The sequence below is a fragment of the Pipistrellus hanaki genome (assembly GCF_964339955.1).
Source record: "Pipistrellus hanaki genome assembly, chromosome: 9".
NCBI lineage: Eukaryota > Metazoa > Chordata > Mammalia > Chiroptera > Vespertilionidae > Pipistrellus > Pipistrellus hanaki.
In genome coordinates this window covers 8666846-8689162 of record NC_140511.1, presented here as the reverse complement: position 1 = coordinate 8689162, position 22317 = coordinate 8666846, and the positions used below count along the sequence as shown (strand labels likewise).

General features: G+C 65.0%; 1 protein-coding gene and 1 long non-coding RNA gene across 2 annotated transcripts in view; both read left to right on the top strand.

Annotated features, from left to right (window-relative positions):
- The window catches only part of LOC311628404, a 446163-nt gene that overhangs the window by 301349 nt on the left and 122497 nt on the right, over nucleotides 1-22317 (top strand). The gene's annotated exons all lie outside the window — the stretch shown is intronic.
- On the top strand, nucleotides 664-10909 carry IL10RA (interleukin 10 receptor subunit alpha). The gene is made up of 7 exons (XM_084895597.1): nucleotides 664-809; nucleotides 2429-2549; nucleotides 3155-3339; nucleotides 4346-4512; nucleotides 5408-5561; nucleotides 6710-6819; nucleotides 8442-10909. Exons 1-7 carry the CDS (start codon nucleotides 731-733, stop codon nucleotides 9342-9344), a joined length of 1719 nt encoding a protein of 572 aa, XP_084751723.1. The 5' UTR covers nucleotides 664-730; the 3' UTR covers nucleotides 9345-10909.

Sequence of the window (22317 nt, the reverse complement as noted above, 5' to 3'; positions counted from 1 at the left end):
GCCGCAGCCGGGCCTCCTCTTATGCATGAGCGTCCCCACCGCAGGAGTGCCCCTCAGGGAGTCAGGGCGCAGGGCTGAGTGCTGGTGCTGTCTGCCCTCCCCAGCTGTCACCCAGCCTCTCCACACACACACAACTCCCAACGTGAGGTTCGGGGAGAGAACCCGAAGAGGTGGGAGCCTCCAACAGCAGTCAGGTAGAGGCTCCTCCTCCTCCAGCGCCACCCAGGCCCCGGCACCCAGCCTCACAGGGACCACCCGCCCACGGCCAGCCGCTGCAGCCGCACCAACCCGGTCCCCCCCCCCCCCGCCCCAGCCCACCCCATCCCACAGGATCCCATCCCATCCCGCCCCATCCGCCCCATCCCGCCTTCAGCTCAACCACAGCTCCCTCCTGCCCTCCACACCAGGGGCAAGGCTGCCCCTCGCCAGGTGCACCCCACCTCTCTCTCTCTCTCTCTCTCTCTCTCTCTCTCTCTCTCTCTCTCTCAGCCCCGCCCCCCAGGACCCACAGGCTGCCCGCCCCCGCCCTGCAGCTGCATCCTCCGTCCCCGCAGCCTGCGGTCCGGCTCCGCTCCGGCTCCGGAGGAGCAGCCCCGGCGCCGCCCCTGACGTCAGCCCGGGGGGGAGGCGGAGGCGGAGGCGGAGGCGGAGGCGGGCCCGGGCGCTCCGCTCAGTCTCCGCGGAGCCCGAGGGCGCGGGCGGCTTCGCTCTCCGGGATGCGGGACGCAGGATGCCGCTGCCGCGCCTGGTCCTGCCGCGCCTGGTCCTGCCGCTGGCCGCGCTGCTCTGCCTGGGCTGCGGGGAGCCAGGTAAGCCGGCCTGTCCGCCCCGGCCGCGCCGCTGCGCTGCGGGGGCCAAACCGCCCCACCGCCCCACCCTGGTGGAAGCTCTGTCCCCCGGGGAGCTCCGGTGCCGGCCTCTGGAGAGGGCGTCCGTCATCGGGCCCCTCGGGGATCTCATCCTGGGGAGCCTGGCCTGGGGCTCACCCCTCGGGCAGGGGGAGAAGCTGAGATTGCTGGGGGGGGGGGGGGGGGAGCGGGGAGAGAGTTGAAAGACCCTCTTCCTCAGGCACTGCCCTCCCACCTGCAGCCACCAGCGCTCCTGGCTTTCTAGTTGGTCTAGTCAAAGGCCTGGACCCTGTCCCGGGAAATTACCCCATCGCCTGCCTTCCCTCCCCTCCAGTTAGCCTGTCCCAGCCTTTCCCTCCGGGACACCTGCCGCCCCTCTGGTCGCCCTGCTCCTTCTTTAGCCCCTGACGCACCCACTGCCCCCGCCTCCCCTCCTCCCCCTGAGCTCAGGCTGTCCCGCAGTCTGTGCGGCAGGAGCATAACTGGAGGGAGAGGACAGGCTGGGAGGCGAGGGACCAAGAACACGCAGCAGAACACACCGCCGCTCACATGACCGGGAGCTCAGAGACCTGCTGCGCCTCTCACTTTCCACCTCGGGCTTTGAAATCGAGACACAGACTCAAAGATCAAAGACAATATGAGAAAGCAAACCAGGGACAGGTGGACTCCTCGGCAAGCACGGCAGTTAGAAGCAGGGAGCATCGTTAGAGAGATGGCGGTCAGAGGCGAGGGGTCCGAGGGAGGCCCTGACAGATGAGAGGCCGGAGGGGCCGGGAGCAGAGAAGGCAGCTGAGTGGGTGAGGGCCTTGAGCTGGTTTATGGCGCTTGATGGACAAGACTCTTATGTGGGTGTAGGAGCTGCCCTCTGACGAATGAGGGACCGGGTTCAGGGAGGTTTGATAACGTGCCCGATCACACTGGCCTCTCCCGGGTGGGGGTGGGGAGGGGAGGCAGGAGAGGAAGCTGGACTGGCCTGCGGTGTCTGAGAGCCAGGGTGTCAGCTCTTTGTGGGAAGAACTCTGTCTGTTCTCACCCGACCGGAGGCTGGCATCTGGTGATAGGAGCTGGGGCTGCCCGGCAGACCTGTGGGAGAAGGGGCATCTGTGCCCAAAGAGCGCCAGGGGAAGGCCTGGGGCCGGAGCCGGGGCTGGAGCAGGGGCAGGGGGAGGGCAGAGCCAGGGGCTAGCTCACCCCATCTCACTGTGGACATACCGTAGCCTCAGCCCCCCTCCTCCCAGGGTGCACTGCACCAGCCCGGCCCCTCTCAGCCACCACTTCTGCTTCTGAGGCAGCCTGCACAGGACGCTGGTCTGAGGGCCTGGCCCTGCACTCAGGCCCCCTCCTCCCCTATTGCCCTGTCGCCTTGGGCAGGTCACTTACCCTCTGAGCCTCCATCTCCCCGGGACACGTGGGTGGTAAGCGCCTGCCTGTGGGCTGTTGTGACGGTGAAATAGACTGTGTGTAGAGTGCTTGGCTCCCAATGAGGCACTCCATAGGGGAGCTGCTAGAAGGCTCCCTACCTCCCCCTCAGCATCTTCATCCGGGGCCCTGCCCGCCCTGAAACCGACCCTCCTCCCCAGGGACAGTGCTGCCCAGCCCTCCATCCGTGTGGTTCGAAGCAGAGTTTTTCCACCACGTCCTCCACTGGGCGCCCATCCAGAATTCGTCGGAAAGCACCCGCTATGAAGTGGAGCTGCGGAGGTACAGGGGCGGGAGGCGGGGGCTGGGCGGGGGGGGGGGGGGGGGTGGTTAGAGAGGTGGAGGAGGGAGCGGGTGCAGCCATCCCGTCTAGCACCCGGGACAGAAAGATGGGCGCCTTGCCACTGAAGGGACAGCAGGAAGGGCCCTAGCACATACCCACCCATGGGCGGGGGCTGACGGTGGGGGCTGGCTGCACCACCTGCACAGAGCAGTGTTCTGGGGGCCATGGGGGGCGGGGAGCCACAGTAGTGTCTGTCCTCAGGACTTGTCTGTCTCATTGAGGAGCAGGAACAGCGCTCACAAAGAACTAGGAGACAAGGAGCCCGAGGACTGTGCGCGTGGCTGCGCGTGTGGCTGGAGGAGGCCCTGGGCCGTGTTGCGGGCGCAGCAGTCCTCCTGTGGAGCTGGCCCTGAGCCGGCAGAGTTCAGTCTGGGACCTTTAGACACAGCTGGCTCGGGGTCCCAGGCCCGCGCAGACCCTGGCAGAGATGCCCTGCACCAGGGGGCACCCAGAGCTCCATCTCGGCCGCTCTGCCTCCTGTTTCCCTCTTAAAGAAGATGGGTGTGAACAGAATGGGAGCCAGGGCCTGCCCCGCTGTCCCCAGGTATGGAATGAAGGACTGGACGCCCACGACCAGCTGCAGCCAGACCCCGGTGCTGTCCTGCGACCTCACCATGGCCACCCTGGACCTGTACGACCTCAAAGAATACCATGCCAGAGTCCAGGCCGTGGACGGAGGCCGGTGTTCCAACTGGACCGTCACCCAGACCCGCTTCTCCATCGAAGACGGTGCGTCCCCAGGGCCTGGGCTTGGCTGTGGGCGTCCTGAGCAGCGGGGCTCAGTCTAGAGTCTAGACTGTTCTGTGTTCCGTAGCCACCATGGCAGCTCAGCTTCCGGACGAGGCAAGACAAGGCTGAGTCAGGGCTTTGGAGAAGGGTTAGATGGAAACGGTCAAGTTGTTGGCGATGGAAAGGGAACTGGATTGTTTACCCACAGAGGGAAGTCTCAGGGCCGGGCCGCGGGGCCAGGCCTGTGTGCTTAGCGAGCTCTGTGAGCGCTGAGCACAGGGAAGCAGGCAGCAGGCAGGATGGGGCCAGCCCCCCCTCCCGTGAGGACGGACTCCCCAGGGTCAGCGTGGGAGGCTCTGAGGGGAGGGGTGGGTGCCCCTGAGGAAAAGGTGGGAGACTCTTTGCAGGGGTGGGAGGAAGAATAGGCCCACTCAGGGGAGCGGCCCCCGCGGTGGGGATGCGAGGGCTGTGCTGGCGACAGGCCTGCCCTGCAGAGCCCAGGGCCAGACAGTGGTCTAGACCAGAGGTCGGCAAACTCATTAGTCACCAGAGCCAGATATCAACAGGACAACGATTGAAATTTCTTCTGAGAGCCAAATTTTTTAAACTTAAACTACATAGGTAGGTCCATTGCTATTAACTCAATTAGGGTACTCCTAAGCTGGCCTTTGCCAAAAACTCCAGGGACCAAAGAGCCGCATGCGGCTCACGAGCCGCGGTTTGCCCACCACTGGTCTAGGGTGTCGGGTCATGGGCCCCTGGCGCCGCCGGCTGCGAACTCCTGGGTGTGCTGACCACAAGTTCTCCTGGCCCAGCTCCCAGCGTCCATGGGCCTTGGGTGGGCCCAGGGCACCTGTCACTGTAGCGCTCCCCAGCGAGGCCCAGCGCCCGCCTGGCCGGAAGGCTGCGGCCCAGGTTCTACGGGTAAAGCTTGGCCCTGGAGGCCAGGCACGGGCGGGGCAGGCCCTCCGCAGCCCCTGGCCTCACGGCTGTGCCTCCCGCTCAGTGAGCCTGACGGTGGGCAGCGTGGAGCTGGAGATACACGACGGCTTCGTCCTGGGAAAGATCCAGCTGCCCAGGCCCAAGGCGGCCCCCGCCGGCGGCACCTACGAGCGCATCTTCAAATTCCGCGAGTACGAGGTCTCCATTCGCAAGGTGCCCGCACGCCATGAGGTACGGGGCTCCCAAGGCCGTGGGGTGTGCCCCTGCCCCTGCCCCTCACCCCTCGCCCCCTGGTGCCAGCAGAGGGAGGTCCTGGGGCGGAGCAGGGAGCTGAGAGCACCTCACTGCAGGGGACATTTCGTAACCATCGTTCCCATCCCCTTGGAGGGGCTGTTTCACCCCATTGGGTAGAGGGGGTGAGGCTCAGGGTCTGCGGCATTGACACCCCATAACTGGGCGATCTGGAACCTGCAGAGTCATCCTTTCCCTGACCCCACAGCAGGGCCCACCGTGTCTGGGAAGGCCCTCAGCATCTCCGACCCACCTTTTCTCTTTAATACAGAGTAAGCCAGTGCCCACGGCTGCTCCGCTCAGGGTTGGAACTGAGGGTTGTGGGTCTGATTCCCAGTCCAGGGCAAGTACCTCGGTAGCAGGTCCGATGCCCAGCCCTGTTGGTGCACATGCGGGAGGCACCAATCATGTGTCTCTCTTTTCCCCTGCCCCTCCCTCCCTTCCACTCCCTAAAAACATCAATCAATCAATCAATCAATCAATAGAAAAACAACCCTCAAGTGAGGATTTCAGGTGGTGGTAGCCTCAGAGCTCCCAGCTGTGCTCATCCAGGGCTTCTTACGGTGAAGAGGAGCAGAGGGCGCCTGCCGGCTCTCAGGGCCCGGGATCTGGCTCTCAGGGCCCGGGATCTGGCTCTCAGGGCCCGGGTTCCGGCTCTCAGGGCCCGGGTTCTGGCTCTCAAGGCCCGGGTTCTGGCTCTCAGGGCCCGGGGCCCGGCCCTCAGGGGGAAGGGGAGGGCCGCTCTCAGAGCCAGGGGGTTGGGGGGCGCAGCTTTCAGGGCCCAGGCGGCCTCGGGAGACCAGCTGTTTGTTTATTGCTGTTGCTCTCATTTCAGTTCACAAACAAGAAGGTGAATCATGAGAACTTCAGCTTCCCGATCCCCGGCGAGTTTGGGGAGTTCTGTGTCCGGGTGAAGCCGGCTGTGATCTCCCGCACGAACAAGGGGGTCTGGTCGGAGGAGGCGTGCTTCCTGCTTGCCGCCAAGCAGTGTGAGTGGCCAGGGCAGCGGCCCCGGTGGGCGGGGGGCGGCGGGGCCTGGGCGTCCACCATCGGGGAGCTGTGGATGCCGCCTGCCAGGCCCGCCCTCACCGGGCTGTGAGCCAGGCCCGGGTGCCTCTCCCACCGCCCCGGGAGGGTGAGGAAGCCAGGCTAGTGGTGTGAACGGCGTCCCGGGCACGGAGGAGGACCCGGCCCCTCGGCCGGCGGCTGGGCAGTCCCTGTGGGTCACAGTCCCCTCCTGATCTCGCCGACGGCGGAAGGGCCTCACCTCCCAGCCTCAGAGCAGACAGGCCCCTGGCCACAGCTGCGTAAGTCAATGAATAAGATGCCAGGCTCTGGCCAGGCGTTGGCGGGGAGGGTTGGTGAAGACCAGGCTCCTGCCAGTGGCTGGGGACAGGCTGTGCCCGGAGGGAGCTGTAAGCAGCACCTCGGGGCAGCACGGGCCAGGTGCCCATGAGTCACGCCGGCACTCCGGCTCTGGGGGTGCCCGGTCAGGTGGGCAGTGTCCGGGAAGCAGCCGGCGAGTCCTCACAGCTTCACGGGGCCCTTCGGGGGTGAAGGACACGGCAGCTTGCTGCCATCAAGCCCCCCCTCTGTCGGCAGCGAGACGCCGTCTGTGGGCCAGGCCTCGAGTGTCTTCCCCATCCACTCGCTGACGCACCTCTAGGAGGTACGATCCTGCTGCTTCTCTAGGAGGCACGTGACCTGGGCAGTCCCTTACCCTCTCCGGCCTCCGGCTCTAACCTGTGAGACAGGGATGAGGACCGCCTTTCCCTCCCGAGCGTGTCCTCGGGCTCAGATAGCAGGCGCAGGCGCAGGCGCCGTGGACTTAGCCAGGTGTGGAGCCAGCCCGTATTTTCCCATTTCATAGATGAGGAAACGGGCTCAGAGGCTCGCGGCTAGACAATGGGGGCTGGGTCTTGAACCCAGACCCGGCTGCCATCCCTCTGTGCTTGCCTGCTGTGCCCTGTGTGCTGACTGTGAGCACGGAGGGCGGTGGGACATTCTCAGGCCAGAGTGGGGCAGAGGCAGCCTGGGTGGTGGGGTAGCTCCCGAGAGCGGCCGTGGGGCCCCAAGGACTGGCCCTCCGCATCCCCCGGGCCCGGCCACGACGCTTCTCTCTGTCTCTGGGCCGCAGACTTCACCGGGACCAACCTCACCATCTCCTTCGCCCTGGTGCTGCTGCTCTGCGGGGCCCTGGCCCTCCGCCTGTACCTGCACCGCCCGCGGAAGCTGCCCGCCGTCCTGGTGAGTCAGAGAGGCCGCTGCCCGCCCGCAGCCCCGCGGGCCTGGGGAGCCGGCGCCCAGTCTCAGCCCGTCCTCCCCTCAGCCCAGCGCTCTCAGGAGGCACCCGGGACCCGGGGGCGGAGGGAGGACTGACTGCTGCGCCTCCTGGCAGCCCCTGGGTGCCATCCCCAGCGGTCCCACCCCCCGTGCCCCGTGGTTCCTATCACTCACCATCGGCCGCAGACAGGTGGCAGGTGCCTTATTGTCCTCCTTGGAGAAGTAAGGAAGCGGAGGCAGAGAGAGGCTGCTACAGGCGCAGGGCCACACAGCCGGGCGAGCCAGGATGAGCCCAGCCTCCCCACGCCTAGGGGCTGGAAGCTGCTCAGAGAGAGAGAGGACCAGGGCTGGAAGGGCCGGCCTGCGCTGCTCTCCGAGGGGAGAGGGGGTGGGGGGCTGGGTGCTGGAGGGGAGGGGCCATGGGCATGCTGACCTCCCCGGCCCGACCCTCTTCCTCCGGTAAACGGCCTGCAGCACAGCCTCCAGCGCTCAGCTGCATCTCAGCGGCCTGTGGCCTGTCTCAGCGGCCTGGGCTCAGCTTGCCCCCCCTCCCTCGCCTACCCTCAGCTCAGGGCTGCAAGAGGGCCTTCAGGGGGCCCAGGGTCTCTGGGGAAAATGAGGAGGGAGACAGACCCTCGGAAAGTGTTCTGAGGAAGAGGTCCGGGAAGCAGGGAGGTGGAGGTGGGGGGAGGCCGCCTGGCTCCGTTCGGGCCTTTTCCAGCAGAAAAGAGCTATGTTCTTAGCTCAGGCCCTGCGGTACCTCTGAAGGCAGGGAGCCGGGGCCAGGCCTTCGAGGGCCGCTCGAACCCGCAGATGCGGCTCAGCGTCCTCGCTCCGGCTCTGAGCAGATGCGTGGTCCAGGCGTGGCGTCGCCTGCTGGACGGGTGTTCGAGCATTTCCCTGGGGGGGCCCAGAGCTGGGGGGCAGGGGCGGGTGGTAGAGAGAGGAGAGCACCCACGGGCCTGCCCTCGGCACGGGTAACTCCAGCAGAGGGCGGGCCCGTGGGCAGAAGAGTCGGCATTCAGCGTTTCCCTTGGGGCCCTGGGCAGTCAGCGCTTGTCCCTCTGCCCACTCGGCGGCCGCCCCGTGTGTGTGCGTTTTATGAACAAATGGCCGGGACGGGACGGGATAGAACAGCTCAGGTCCCAGGCCGCGGCAGCACAAGTGTTTTGTGAAGCTGGTTTTAGTCACTCCTGCGTGAGGTGGATGTCTGTGGGCTGCTGTACGCAGACCGTGGCAGAGCACATTTCTTATTGGGGTCCCTGGACACACGCTTAGGGCCCCCGCGGCCAGCCTGCTCTCGGGGCTGAAAGCACGGCCACGAGCACGCAGCCCCCACCCCCGTCCTGCTGTCTGGCCCGAATGCGGCTTCTCTGTGTCCGGGCCTGAGCTGGCCTGAGCGTTTCGTTAGGGGAGAGCAGTCTGGAACTAATCCAAAGGAGTGAGGGGTGTCCGCCAGGCCTGTGTCCCCCTCCTGGAGCAGTGCCCCCTGAGCGGCCCTCACAGACTGGCCACGACCTCCCTGGGGCCGCTGCGGTGGGTGCCTGCGGGGACCCTCCGCTCACCCTCGGCCCTCCCGTCTCCAGGTCTTCGGGAAGCCCCATTCCTTCAGCCCCGTCGGCCAGCTCCCCCGCCCGGAGACCCGAGACACCCTCCACACCATCGACGAGCAGGCCTTCGCCAAGGTGTCCCCGGAGCTGAGGAACTCCGAGCTGCATGGCAGCACCGACAGCGGCTTCGGCAGTGCCAAGCCGTCCTTGCAGACCGAGGAGCCCCAGTTCCTCCTCCCGGACGCCCTCCCGCAGGCCGGGGGCACCCTGGGAAAGGGGGACCCCCCGGACCCCGAGAGCAGCTGCAGCAGTGCCAGCACCGACAGCGGCATCTGCCTGCAGGAGCCCCGCCTGAGTCCCGGCACGGAGCCCCGCTGGGTGCCGCAGGCGGGGGGCCAGGAGGACAGCGGCATCGGCCTGGCCCACCACTCTGAGGGGCGGACTGAGGACGAACTGTGTGGCTCAGGCGGGGGCCACGTCGGTCCCCTGGAGCCCGAGGCAGCGGAGGGGGAAGACCCGGCTGCAGTGGGATTTCAGGGCTACCTGAAGCAGACCAGAGGCATGGAGGAGCAGGCAGTCACGGCGGGCTGCCTGGAAGAGGAGGCCTCCTCCGCTGATGCCTCTGTCCCCCAACTCAGGATGTGCCCGGATGCCCAGGAAGCCTGGCCCCCACCAGCCGTGGACAAGGGCTACTTGAAACAGGACCCCCCAGAAGCGACTCTGGCTCCCTCGGGGGCCCGGGCTGGACAGTGGAACCCCGCAGCTGAGGAATGGGCACTCCTGGGCGTGACCAGCTGTGGGGGCCTGGGGACAGCTGAGTGGAGCTTTGCCCGGGACCCCGCCCCTCTGGGCGTGGCAGCCCCGGGCGGCCTCCTGGGCAGCTTCGACGCAGACCTGGTCACACTGCCCCTGATTTCCAGTCTGCAGGCCAGCGAGTGACTCCGGAGAAGGGCTGCCTTTGCTTCCAGCCACGCCCTGGCGGTCTGAGGAGGGCCCGGGTCAGAGGTGGGCGTGAGGCCAGTGTGGGCGCTGCTCTCCGCCGTGCAGGCCCTGCAGGCCCTGGAAGAGCCTTCTCCCTCCTGGGACTCTGCCTCTGTGACCAGGGACGTGTGCTCAGGGAGTCGGGGTTTCCTGGAGTCGGGGTGAGGCCGCCCGGCTGAAGTCAGCTTCCAGCCAGCCTGTGTCAAGGCCTCACATCTAGGGGAAAGGAGAGAGCAGTGACCACGTGTGGCTGAGGGCCAGCTGGTCACCACCTTCCTGGGAAGGTCCTGGGGAGGAGCGCCCACACCACAGGCCTCCCAGGCCAGCCGGTCAGTCAGCTCTCAGGACGGAGCGGTGGGGGGTGAGAGGAACTGAGCCCCGAAAGGGGCCTGTGGCTCCGAGCCATCCTCCGGGGGTGTCCTGACCGCTTCCCAGCAAGGAGAGCGGCAGCGCGGGGTCCCTGCTGTGGCCACGCCCTCCATGCGGGCCACACCTGACAGCAGCACTGAGCCTCGGAGATGTGCGTTGGTCACATCTCAGCCCTGCAGGCAGCCGCTGGGTGTGGGCACCAGCTGGTCTGCCCCGGAGGCTGAGGTTGGCACCTGCGGACCCAGAGGCCGGGGCGGGCCGCGCTCCCCGCCCTCCATGCTCAGCTGCACGCCCGGCTCCCTGCTCGGTCTGCTCGTCTGTGAAATGGGCTCTCCGCTGGAAGCTGAGGCGACATCTCCAGCCGGCGAGCCGGGTGGAGGAAGCTACTACGGGCCAGCGAGTCCTCATAGCGCACAGGCCCTTCGGGCGTGAAGGGCAGAGCGGCTCGCTGTCATCAAGCCCGCCTCTGTCGGCAGCAGGACGCCCTCTGTGCTCAGGCCTCCGTGTCTGTCTGCACAGAGCCAGCTCTTCCCCGCACGGAGAGGACCGGAGAGGACCGGAGAGGACTGGAGCGGCCGTCCAGGCTTCCTGCCAGAGCGCGGCTCTGGGCCCGGCGGGGCAGGTGTGCGCCCGCTCCCACTGAGTCTGGGAGATGAGTTCGCAGCCGCTGACAGTCCGCGGGCAGAGAACGGGGCGGGTGGCGGGTGGACTGGCCCTGTCATCGCGGCCTGCACTCCAGGGGCAGCTGGGAATAGCCGTTCTGACCCCGAACCCTCCACTCTGCCCAGCAGCGCTGGGCTGGCCTGGGAACAGCTCCCCAAGACAGGCCTGAGGCGGGACTCCTCAGGGTTCTGGGCGAGGTTTACTTATTCCGTTGTCTTATTTATTGGAGAAGAGCCTTGTGCAGTAAAGAATTCTGGGTACTCCAAGAGCCTGGAAGTTCTCCTTCAGCTCCCTGCTTCTCGCTGTGTGACCTTGGGATGGTCAGGTCCCCATCGTTCCACCTGTGAAACCAGAGCAGGGCCTGGCTGGGCCTGGCTGGGCCAGGCCCGCGGCGTGCGGCTCTGCGGGGTGGCTGTGCGGGCCTTGAGTACACAGCTGTGCGAATGAGTGATGTTGTTTTTATTCCAATAAATTGCAGGACGAGAATCATAGGACGCCAGTCGGATTTCTTTTTTAATATATATGTTTTTATTGATCTTTAAAGAGAGAGGAAGGGAGAAGGGCAGAGAGATAGAAACTTACGAGGAGAGAGAAAAAACAATCGGCTGCCTACTGCACACCCCCTCCTGGGGATCGAGCCCACAGAACCAGGGACCTCCTGGCTCAGGTTCGCGGCCTGCGCTCCGCCCTGGGCCACGGCAGGGTTTCTGACGGCACAGCCGCCGGTGCCGGGCTGGCTGCTGATCGCTGAGGGTAGACAGTGTGAGGTTGCCCTGAGGATGAGGGCCGGACCAGCACGGAGGCCTGGCTAACACTGTCTGTGGCCCGGGACAAATGACCGGTCCTTCTAGCTTCATTCGGTCCCCTCACCTGTAAGCTGGAGGACGGCTCGCTGGGGACTGCACAGTGTAAACCAGACTGCCCTGCAGAGCTGCACACCGCCCGGCACACACAGAAAGAAGCATTGGCTTCTTTCTGTGGTTAATCCTCACCCGAGGACATTTTCCCACTGATTTGAGAGAGAGAGAGAGAGACATCGACATGAGAGAGATGTCGATTGAATGCACCCCGTCCACGGTTGGGGATCCAGCTTGTAATCAGAATCGAACCTGGGACCCTTCGGTCCGTGGGCTGACAGTAACCACTGAGCCAAATGGGCTAGGGCTGTCAGTGTCATAAAGCTGAGCAGGAGATGGACAGTTTTTCTTGGGAAAGTTGAGAGTGAAAGAGATCACAAAAATGCATGCAAATGGAAGCGTGCAGGTCCTGAGGAGAAGCAGGACCGCGCTCTGTGTGCAAATCCTGACAGCTGGGGACTGGACGGCATTCCTTCCCTCCAGAAGGCAGCCAGCAGGCCTCCCGGAGGCCCTGCCCGGACTTGGGGGCCTGGGGTTCACCCAGGTGCTTCTCAGCACGGAAGTGAGCTGCATACCTTCTGAAAGCAGCGCCTTCTGAGAAAAGCCACAGCCTGGACCGCCTCTCCCCTCAGCAGCGGGGCAGAGCAGGGCTGCAGCCCTGAGTCTCAGTCTCTGCTCTAGCCCTGCATCCCTCCCGCTGCCGCTCCCGCTGCCTCTCCCGCTGCCGCTCCCCACTGCACTGGGAGCGGGTGGCCCGTTCAGAGAGCATGGCTTTGCCGGAGGCGCCTTGTATGATTGGAGGGGTGGGGGGAGTTGGTCACTCTCCCCAGGAAACGGCCCGAGGCAGTTTGGGGGAGACCGACCCAGAGGTGACCATGAAGTCAGAGAAGGGGCATCGGATTCGGCGAGCAGAGCAGCAGGACCGGGGAGTCATCGCTGAGCTCTGGCTGTGCCCGCCTCCCTCTCCGGAAGGAGGGGACGCCCAGCACAGCAGGCGGCGCGCGGACGGGGGCAGAGGGCCAGGGAGAGGGCCAGGCTTCTCGGGAAGGCGCCTGAAGTCCCGGCAGGAGGCCCGTGTGCTATTAAACCCAGTGCCCCCCTGCGGGCCTTTCCAGCCTGCGGGCTGTGTGATTCTGCACTTTCGTCAGCTAACGGAAGTTCCTCTTCGCAGGGAGAGAGGGGAAATGAACCCACGTCGACGGGAGAGGAAATTCTGCGAACTGGGTTTCCCAGCTTTGCAATAGCTCCTCTTCCCCAAAATATCTCCCCTGCCCCGCACACACGCCATGGCGGGGCCCACACCACTGCCCCCTGTGCGCGCAGCCCAGGGGCGCGGGCACCTGGTACTGGGGCGCGGCAGGCTGAACTGTGTGTACAGATGTTATCAATGCCAGCCCCCAGGACTGTGTGGTGAGAGGCGTGACTCATCTGCTTCCTGCCCTGGTCACGCGTTTGGGGGTTTCTTTAAAGCAAACCCACGGTTTAAAAGTCACTGTGTTTTATCAATGACCGCAGCCCCTCTTCTCACTAACAGCTTGGTCTTGACTTCCTCTGCCCCCCCCCCCCAGACATTCAGAAAGGGCAGAGAGGCCGTCGGCACTGCCCGGGGGGCGGGGGTCACAGGTAGAGTGAGCGGGGAAGGAGGGGCAGGGTCTGGCTGAAGGCATTGCTTTCCTCCAGAGGCTCGGTGTCAGGCTCGCTGAGCCAGGCAGGGCCCGGCCCAGGGCCCAGTGGGGAGCCGAGAGGCCCCGGTTCAGGGAGGCCCCGGTTCAGGGAGGCCCCGTTGGTTATGAAGATAAACATCAAGCTAATACGAGACTAACGACTACGTTCTAATCAGCGACAAGTTCCATGAAGAGCCTAAATGCCACCCGAGGGCGGGGGCGGGGGCAGGGCGGGGGTGGTGTGAGGGGGCCGGCCGTGGCACCCTGTACAGCCCGGGAGGCAAACCAGGGCCCATCGCCCCCAAGACGGACCTCGGCCGCCACAGGCCCTCCAGCCCCGCAGAGGAGGCCGGGCACCACGGCACCCTGGCCGTTTCCTCCCAGAGACGGTGATGGTCTAAATGCCGCTTTCTCCTCTGCTCACAGCTCCCCCGCCCAGCAGCCCCTCCGTGCACAGCTCTCACCATCGCTGGTGGGACGCGGCCTGATTCGGGGATCCCTGCGTAAGCAAACCAGGTCTTCACGGTCACTCGTGCCCCAGGGGAGCGGAGAGGCGGAGCGGGACGAGGTGTCCGCCGGTCAGGCTGCCTGCCGCGGGCGCGGGCCAGAGACACCACCCCGCAGTTCCGGGGCCGGGCGGTGCAGGGTCCAGTGCCAGAGGGTTGTTTGGGGAGGACTCTTTCTGGTTGCAGTTGGCCCCCCTCACACCTTTCCATGCCCCCTGGATGCTGAGGGCTCCCCCACAGCCCCGCAGGGCTTCTCCCCGGAACCCCGCAGCCTCCTCACAGCTCCGCTGGCTGCCGGAGAGCCTCTGGCCCTGACGATGTCCTGCCTCCCACGCCCCTGGCCCCCAGGCCTCCCTCCGGAGGACACGGTGCCCAGCCCCCCGCCGTTCCCCTCACTCCCACTGACCCCCCGGGAAGGTCCTGCCAGCTCTGCCTCCCAAACAGGACCATCCAAACCCGTTCCCACCCGCGCTGTCCCGCCAGGCCACCACCCTCCGCCTCAGGGACCACGGCGCCGCGGCCCCCTGCTCCTCGGTCCCATCGAAGCGGCCGCGTGGCACACTCAGTCTAGGGCAGCAGTCAGTGCGCTCTTTACAAAGCAGGGTGCCCGGCCCGCGTGCCTCAGGGCTTCAGCCTCGACCTATGACCCAAGAGGTCACAGTTCAATTCCCGGTCAGGGCACATGCCTGGGTTCTGGACTTGATCACCAGTAGTGGGGCGTGCAGGAGGCAGCCGATCCATGATTCTCTCTCGTCAATGATTCTTCTACCTCTCTCCCTTCCTCTCTGAAACCAATACAAATCTACTTTAAAAATAAAAGAGAGTGTGATTTGCGCAGCATGCTTAGTCTGGGGCCGTGACAGTGTGGTCTTTGTCAAGTAGAACTCAGGCATGTGAACCCTCTGCTGGAAGCCCCTCCTTTGGCCGGACACAGGTTCAAGTGCAAAAGAGCTGGTGTCTGCCCACTGGCCTGACCTCCTCCCGCACTCCCCGGGGCCTGTCCGGGTCCGGCCCTGTTCTTCCCAGGCCTCCCCCGGGCCCTTCCCCGTGTTACTGACGTGTTTCCCCGATGGAGCCTCCTTGGCCAGGCCTTTGCCAATCCCCTGCCCGGCGCCCTCCCCACCTCTGCCCCACCCCCTAGACCCGCTGCTCTCCTCACCAGCCGGCCTGGAGCGCTAGGTCCTAGGACCGCGGTGTGTGCTGGCTCAGAGTGGGGCTCTCCCAGTAGAAGAGGAGGCCTGTGAGGGCTCACTCTGCACTCCCAGGCCCCAGAGCACAGAGGAGGCCTCTGTTTGCATTTGCTGAAGGAGGGAGGGAGCGGAGGAAGGAGGGAGGGAGGGAGGGAAGGAAGGAGGGAGGGAGGGAGGGAGGGAGGGAGGGAAGGAAGGAAGGGAGGGAGGGAGGGAGGGAGGGAGGGAGGGAAGGAAGGAAGGAAGGAGGAAGGAAGGAGGCATGGAGGAAGGAAAGAAGGAAGGAGGAAAGCAGGAGGGAGGGAAGGAAGAAGGAAGGGAGGGAGGGAGGGAGGAGGGAGGGAGGAGGGAGGGAGGGAGGGAGGGAGGGAGGGAAGGAAGGAAGGAGGAAGGAAGGAGGCATGAAGGAAGGAAAGAAGGAAGGAAGGAGGAAAGCAGGAGGGAGGGAAGGAAGAAGGAAGGGAGGGAGGGAGGGGGGAGGGAGGGAAGAGGGAGGGAGGGAGGGAGGGAGGGAGGGAGGGAGGGAGGGAAGGAAGGAAGGAAGGAGGAAGGAAGGAGGCATGGAGGAAGGAAAGAAGGAAGGAAGGAGGAAAGCAGGAGGGAGGGAAGGAAGAAGGAAGGAAGGGAGGGAGGGGGAGGGAGGGAGGGAGGAGGGAACTTCCTGCCCTCCCTCCTGGGAGCACAGAGCCCTCAAGTACCCCCTGAGCACAGGAGCAGGACCTGGTCCCCAGCCCCTGAACCCCGTGGCTGAGGCAGCCTGAGGGTGCTGACCCCTGCCGCTCAGGCTGCCGTGCAGTGGGTGCTGAGGCTGAGGGGGTGAGGGGAGCTGGGAACTGCTGGGTTCAGAGGGGGGCTGGTAGGGGGACAGGGGCTCCTGCCTGTGTTGTGAGGGAGGGAGCCGTCCATAGGCATCTCCAAGGGGTGGGAAGGGACAGGAAGGGGCGGGAAAGTACAGGAACAAAACAGGAAGGGGCTGGGAGGGACAGGGGAAAAACAGAAGGGGAGGGAAGGGACAGGAAGGGGGAGGGAAGGGACAGGAAGGGGGAGGGAAGGGACAGGAAGGGGGAGGGAAGGGACAGGAAGGGGGAGGGAAGGGACAGGAAGGGGGAGGGCAGGGGGAGGGAAGGGACAGGAAGGGGGAGGGAAGGGACAGGAAGGGGGAGGGAAGGGACAGGAAGGGGGAGGGCAGGGGGAGGGAAGGGACAGGAAGGGGGAGGGAAGGGACAGGAAGGGGGAGGGAAGGGACAGGAAGGGGGAGGGAAGGGGCAAGGGGCAGCTGAGGTGTCAAGTGCAAATGCGGTGGCCTGGGTTGAAAGAAGTCAAGTATGTGTTTATTAAATATTGCTGAGTGGGGTTGGAGACTCCTCCCGGAACTGGGAGCTTCTAAGATTGGAGCCCACTATTCACACATGGGGCATGGGACCTCACGTGGAGAGGGGCACCCCAGCAGGATGCGTGGCATGAGGGGGGCGGGCCCTCCCCTCCCCTCCCTCAGAAGGGGGTGGCATTGTCCACGGAGTGGGCTTCCTGCTGGTGGGTGGTCCGAGATGCCGAGAGCAGGAAGGGCCTCGGACGGGAGAACGGAGGCTGGCCTGGCCCAGAGGCCCAGGTCCTGGGCTCCCAGCTCAGTCATGTGTCCCCTTCCTTCCTTCCTCCTTCCTTTCTTCCTTCCTTTCTTTCTTTCTTTCTTTCTTTCTTTCTTTCTTTCTTTCTTTCTTTCTTTCCTTCTTTCTTCCTCACCCAAGGATGTATTCCCATTGAATTTTAGAGACGGAAGGGAGAGGGAGAGGCAGGGAGGAACACCGATGTGAGAGACACATGGATTGGCTGCCTCCCACATGCCTCCAACCAGGGCTGGAAGCCTGCAGCGGAGGTACCTGCCCTCAACCGGGATCAACCCCGGGACTCTTCAGTCTGCAGGCCCACGCTCTATCCACTGACCCACACCGGCGAGGGCCTGTCTGGTTTTTTTTTTTTGACAGAGTCTGTGTGTTGGCTCTGGGCCTCGGTCTTCTCATCCACCAAATGGGAGAGTCACCTTCCACCTGACCTCTCCATGCCCCGGCGTATTGCGGGACTGCAGTCCGTGCTGAGCTCCCTGCGGGCTCCTGGGGGCGGAAGCGCCTCCATTTCTGCCCCCGCACACCGGCCAGTGTCTGGCTGCAGCACACGTGGGTGCACCGCGCACAGCAGGGGCTGCCTCACCGGGACCGGGGCGGGGGAGGCGGTGTTCCAGGCGCTGCAGCGTGGCCACGGCAGCCGGAGGCCCATGGAGGCTCGCGGGAGATGAGAGGAAGCCGAAGAGAGCTGATGCACATGCATTTAATCTCACGTTTTTCCGTCAGGCTGGTCACCGTTGAAACGCAGCCTCTTCCCTCCCTGCTGTTTTCACCTATTGTAACCGACACCGGCCGGGGCCGCCTGTCACCGCCTGAGCCGGCCCGCGGGGACGGGTGAGCCCAGGGGCGTGCGCTCCAGTCCTGCCGCAGCGTGGAGAGCAGCGTGCAGGGCACCGCCATCTGCGCGGCCCTCGCCCGGGCCGGTTCTACACACACGAGGGCGAGAAGCCACACGCAGGCGAGCAAAGGGTCACAGGGGACGGGAGGGCCAGCCCGGCCTCCGGGGGCTCAGACCCATGACCAGGGCCGACCTCCCCGCCTGTGACTCAGCTCAGCCCGCCTGGGGGAGAGGGGCAGCGTCCTGAGAGAAACTCCCGGGGCGTGTGTGTGTGTCTGTCTGTGTGTGTGAGTGTCTGTGTGTGTGCATGTGTGTGTGTGTGTGTGTGTGTCTGTGTCTATGTGTGTGTACATGTGTGTGTGTGTGTCTGTGTGAGTGTGTGTGTCTGTGTGTGTGTCTGTGAGTGTGTGTCTCTCTGTGTGTGTATATGTGTGTGTGTCTGTGTGGGCATGTGCATGTGTGTCTTTGTGTGCATGTGTGTGTGTGTCTGTGTGTCTGTCTCTGTGTGTGTCTGCATGTGTGTGCGCATGTGTGTGTGTCTGTGAGTGAGTGTCTGTGAGTGTGTGTCTGTGTATGTGTATGTGTATGTGTACGTGTGTGTGTGTGTGTGTGTGTGTGCATGAGTGTGTGTGTGTGTGTGTGTGTGTGTGAGGGTCCGAGCACAGCCACCCTGTCTGTCCCAAATGTGCCTCCTTTCTGAGTCGGGGGCTGATCGAGGCTCCTCTCTGCAGCCGGCCTCGCCCTCTGGTCCCGGGCCGGGAGAGCCTCTTCTCTGTCAGCAGGAATAGTCAGACGGCTGTGGCCCTGCCCTCACCCCGGCCCTTCCCTCACCCCTGCCCTTCCCTCTCTCCGTGGCCTCAGGGGCCAGGAGCTCAGGCTGCCGGCCACATGGGGGGTCAGGGGGCAGGGCGGGACGTGAAGGCCCTCAGCACGGGGCCGCTGCCTTCAGCCTCACTCACCGCGCCTGCTGGGCCGGCCCCGGGGAAGCAGGGACCCCTCTCCTCCTCTGGGCCGCACGGCACACGCAGGGCACACGCAGGGCACACGCAGGGCACAAGCAGGGCACACGCAGGGCACATGCAGGGCACGTGTCTGCGCCTGCCCGCCCCGGCGTTGGGAGCTGAAGTCACCAGCTCCGCTGCTCAGTGTCCCTCCTGTGTCTCTCTCCCTCCTCCTCCCCCTCCTCCCCCGCCCTCCCCCACGTTTAACAGCAGACACACCAGCCCCCGGGCCCTGCCGCCTGGGCAGTGAGAAGCCAGGACTCGTCCCCGGCAGGGCCCCAGCCGCCCCCCCTCCCCGTTTTGCCGGCCGCTGCTCCCGGGGCAGGCGGGACGTCTCACTTCTGTCCTCGCGTGTGAGAAGTCGCCAGGCCGCTGGCTTCCTGTTTTGTACCAGGTCTTCTTAGCTATCACTGTTTTTGAAGGGCTTTTTGGTTATTTTTGTCACTAAGCAGTTTTAAAAACATAGTAACAAGTCCAGCAGTGTGGCTCAGTGAGTGAGCATCAAACTGCGAACCAGGAGGTCACGGTTCGATTCCCGGTCAGGACATGTGTCTGGGTTGTGGCTCAATCCCAGTGGGGGGGCGTGCAGGTGGCCGCCGATCAATAATTCTCTCTCATCATTGGTGTTTCTTTCTCTCCCTCTCCCTCTCCCTCCTCTCTGGAATCAATACAAATATATTTAAAAAACAAACAAACAAAAAAAACCCTCCATTGTAGCAATTCTCCATCAGCTCCCACCCTGGTTTGCAGGCCCCTCGGGCAGAGGCATTACCGGTGCTGGGCCCTCCGCGGCCCCTGGCAGGGGGCACGGCCCTTCTGACCGCGAGAGACCAGCTGCAGAGCCCGCCTCCCGCCCAGCCTCTGTCTGGCCAGCCTTAGGCTGTCCCTCACATAGAAAGCGTCACCGGTGGGCTGTGGGCCCGGAGCTGAGCCTCAGGGGCCACGGAATGAACAGGTGCAGGATGAGAAGAGGAAATGGATGGCTTGGGTGTGCAGAGCCCCAGGACTGGACCAGAGACGAAGCAAAGCCCTAGCGTCCTCGAAGAGACGGGGCTCCTTCCACGTGATTCCGGAACCGCTGCTGCTGTGGCCAGAGCTCAGGCCCGGCACCCAGTGGCCTGCAGACAGCGGCCGTCAGTCAGAAGAGCAGGTCTGTGCCCGCAGGCAGCGGCCATCAGACAGGAGAGCAGCTCTGTAGCCTGCAGGCAGCGGCCATCAGACAGGAGAGCAGGTCTGTCACCTGCAGACAGCGGCCATCAGAGAGGAGAGCAGGTCTGTGCCTGCAGACAGCGGCCATCAGACAGGAGAGCAGGTCTGTGGCCCGCAGGCAGCGGCCATCAGACAGGAGAGCAGGTCTGTCACCTGCAGACAGCGGCCATCAGACAGGAGAGCAGGTCTGTGGCCTGTAGGCAGCAGCCATCAGTCAGGAGAGCAGGTCTGTGGCCTGCAGGCAGCGGCCATCAGGCAGGAGAGCAGGTCTGTGGCCTGCAGGCAGCGGCCGTTAGACAGGAGAGAGCAGGTCTGCGAGCAGCGGGACCCCAAGCTCCTCGCACCGTCCCGGGGGCGTCCTATGAAAGCGTACAATGGAGGGAAGAGGAAGCCAGAGTGTGTGTGAGTCATGGGCGCCCCGAGGAGGAGCCGGCAGGAACCAGGAGAACGGACAAGGGGAGAGGGAGACGGGCAGCGCTGAGGGCGGGGCTGGAGCCCGGACTTCCGGAACCCCTTCTCAGCACCCGGGGCCCCGGGGAAGGAGACAGCGCGGGAGTGCTCCCACAGGCACCGCAGCCGGTGGGGGCCGAGGAGGCGGAAGTGAGCACAGATCGGAGAAAGTCATTCCGCTCCTCGGCCTGAGCAGAGCGCCCGGCCTGAGGCTGTCCTGCCCGAGGAGGGTGTCAGCCAACCCCAGGGCCCCTGCCTCTGGGCAGAGAGGGTTGGGTGGAGGCACACGGTCTTGGGTGCTGGTCAGTGACACCCAAGGCTGAGAAAGACAGAGCCGCCCCAGGAGCTGACCACCGGGGCGGGCAGCCGCCTCTCAGGTGGCAGAGCTCAGCCGGGCATTATGCTGCAGTTGTGTTCGCCGAGCACCCAGTGTGCCTGCCTCCCCCCCACCCACCCCGTGTCTCCTCTCTACTCAGCGGCCTGGTGGGGGCCGTGCAGGGGCACTGTGGACCTGGGCCAGGATCAGAGTGCGCGGCGTCACGTCTGGAGTCCCTGGGCAGCCGCGGGAAGGTGGGGCCCGAGCCCCAGGGGTGGGGTGGGGGCAGGCCCTCCAGGCAGGAGAGCCCCTGGTAAAGGCCCTGAGAGGAAGATATTTGCCAATGATACATCAGGTAAGGGGTTAATAGACAGAGTTTATGAAGAATTCGTCAACCCTAGCTGGCTCTGCTCAGTGGATAGAGCATTGACCTGTGGACTAGAGGGTCCGAGTTCGATTCCCGGTCAGGGCACAGGCCTGGGTTGTGGGCTCAGTCCCTACTGTGGGGCGTACAGGAGGCAGCCGATCCATGGTTCTCTCTTCTCATTGATATTTCTCTCTCTCTCTCTCTCTCTCTCTCTCTCTCTCTCTCTCTCTCTCTCCCTCTCCCCCTTGCCCTCTCCCTCTCCCTTCCTCTCGGAACTCAATTAAAAATATTTTTTAAAGGGAACAGGTGACAGGGGGCTGGAGACGGCCGCCCCGGCACTGCTGGCTCTCACCACTGCCCCCTGGCTCTGGGGCCGTGGCACGGCTAGGAGAGGAGGTTCTGAAGCAGCCCTGGCATGGACCTGGGTCCGAGCGCCTGGACAGTGCCACCCAGCCACACCGGGGCCTGCTCCCGGGCCTGCTCCTAGGACCCCGCGGGTGAGCAGCCCTCCGGGGCCTGGGCCCGCGGCCGGCGCGGGGAAGGACGCAGACTGAGGAGCCGGGAGAGCGGCGGAGGGACGGCAGCAGGAGGCCCTGAAAGAGGAAGCAGCGAGTCTCGGTTCTGCTCCTGAGGATGGGAAATACCCTCGGCTCCCCCGGCCCTGGCAGCTGTCCGGCTCCTTACCCGGCTCCGTGCCCTCCCTCCCCGCGTCCCCAGGCTGCTGCGTCCTGAGCACTCCCAGGGCCCGGAGCAGCTGCCTGGGCGCAGACACAGGCCCATCCCGCGGAGCAGGGGTGAGGGCTCACTGAGGCTGGATACACTGCCCGCGCCCAGGAGAAGGAGCAGGGCCAGGCCGCAGAGGGGAAATCCAAGAAACGGTGCAAAGAGGCCCATCTCCCCTCCTGCCCCTCCCTGGCCTTTGAGGAAGGGGGATTGGGCTCTGCCCCACCCCCACCTCTTCAAGGATGGGTAGCTGGGCCTCCCAATGCAGGGCCTGGGCTGGGTGCCTGGCTGCGCTGAGAGAATAAACCAATGGGAAGCAAGGCCCCTCCCCACGCAATCTTCTGGAAACCAATGCAAGAAGGAAGCCGGGCCTCAGGACAGAGGGGGCAGGAGGACAGAGGCCGTGACCGCCCTCCTCCACCGCCCTGTCCTGGGCCCTGCGTGTGCGGGCCTCGCCCTGGGTGTGGGCAGTGAGGCCGTGGCTGCAGGTTCTGACCGCGGCTTCGTCAGGGCAGCCTGTACTGCTCCCCCTGCCCAGGAGCTCACTCCCCTGACTGAGCAACTCAGGATGAGAAAGAGCCTACTACGTGCAGGCTGAGTCTCAGGTCCCAGGGAGAAGGGCTGACGCACAGGCCAGTGCCCTGCTGCCCCCCGCCTTGCTGGTCCTCCATCTCCCTGCGAGGTCTGCTTCTCAGTCTAGCTGGGGTCCTCTCCCCACGCCCGCCCTGTCTGCATGGCCAGCCTCGCCCAGGGCACGAGAACCAGGAGGCAGCTCTGCCCACGCCCGCCCACCCCGACAGGAGCCTGAAGACAGGAGCATGTTCCGACTGTTCTCAGCACTCCCCCAAAACTGGCTGGTCAGTTGCAAGGAAAGCAGACACAGGCAATGGGCAGTGTGTGGGGTCAGGTACAGGCGGTGGGCAGGCTTTAGTAGGCAGGGTGTGGGAGCAGGTACGGGTGGTGGGCAGGGTGTGGGAGCAGGCCAGGGCGGTGGGCAGGGTGTGGGAGCTGCTACAGGCGGTGGGCAGGGTGTGGGAGCAGGTACAGGCAGTGGGCAGGGTGTGGGAGCAGGTACAGGCTGTGGGCAGGGTGTGGGAGCAGGTACGGGCGGTGGGCAGGGTGTGGGAGCAGGTACAGGCTGTGGGCAGGGTGTGGGAGC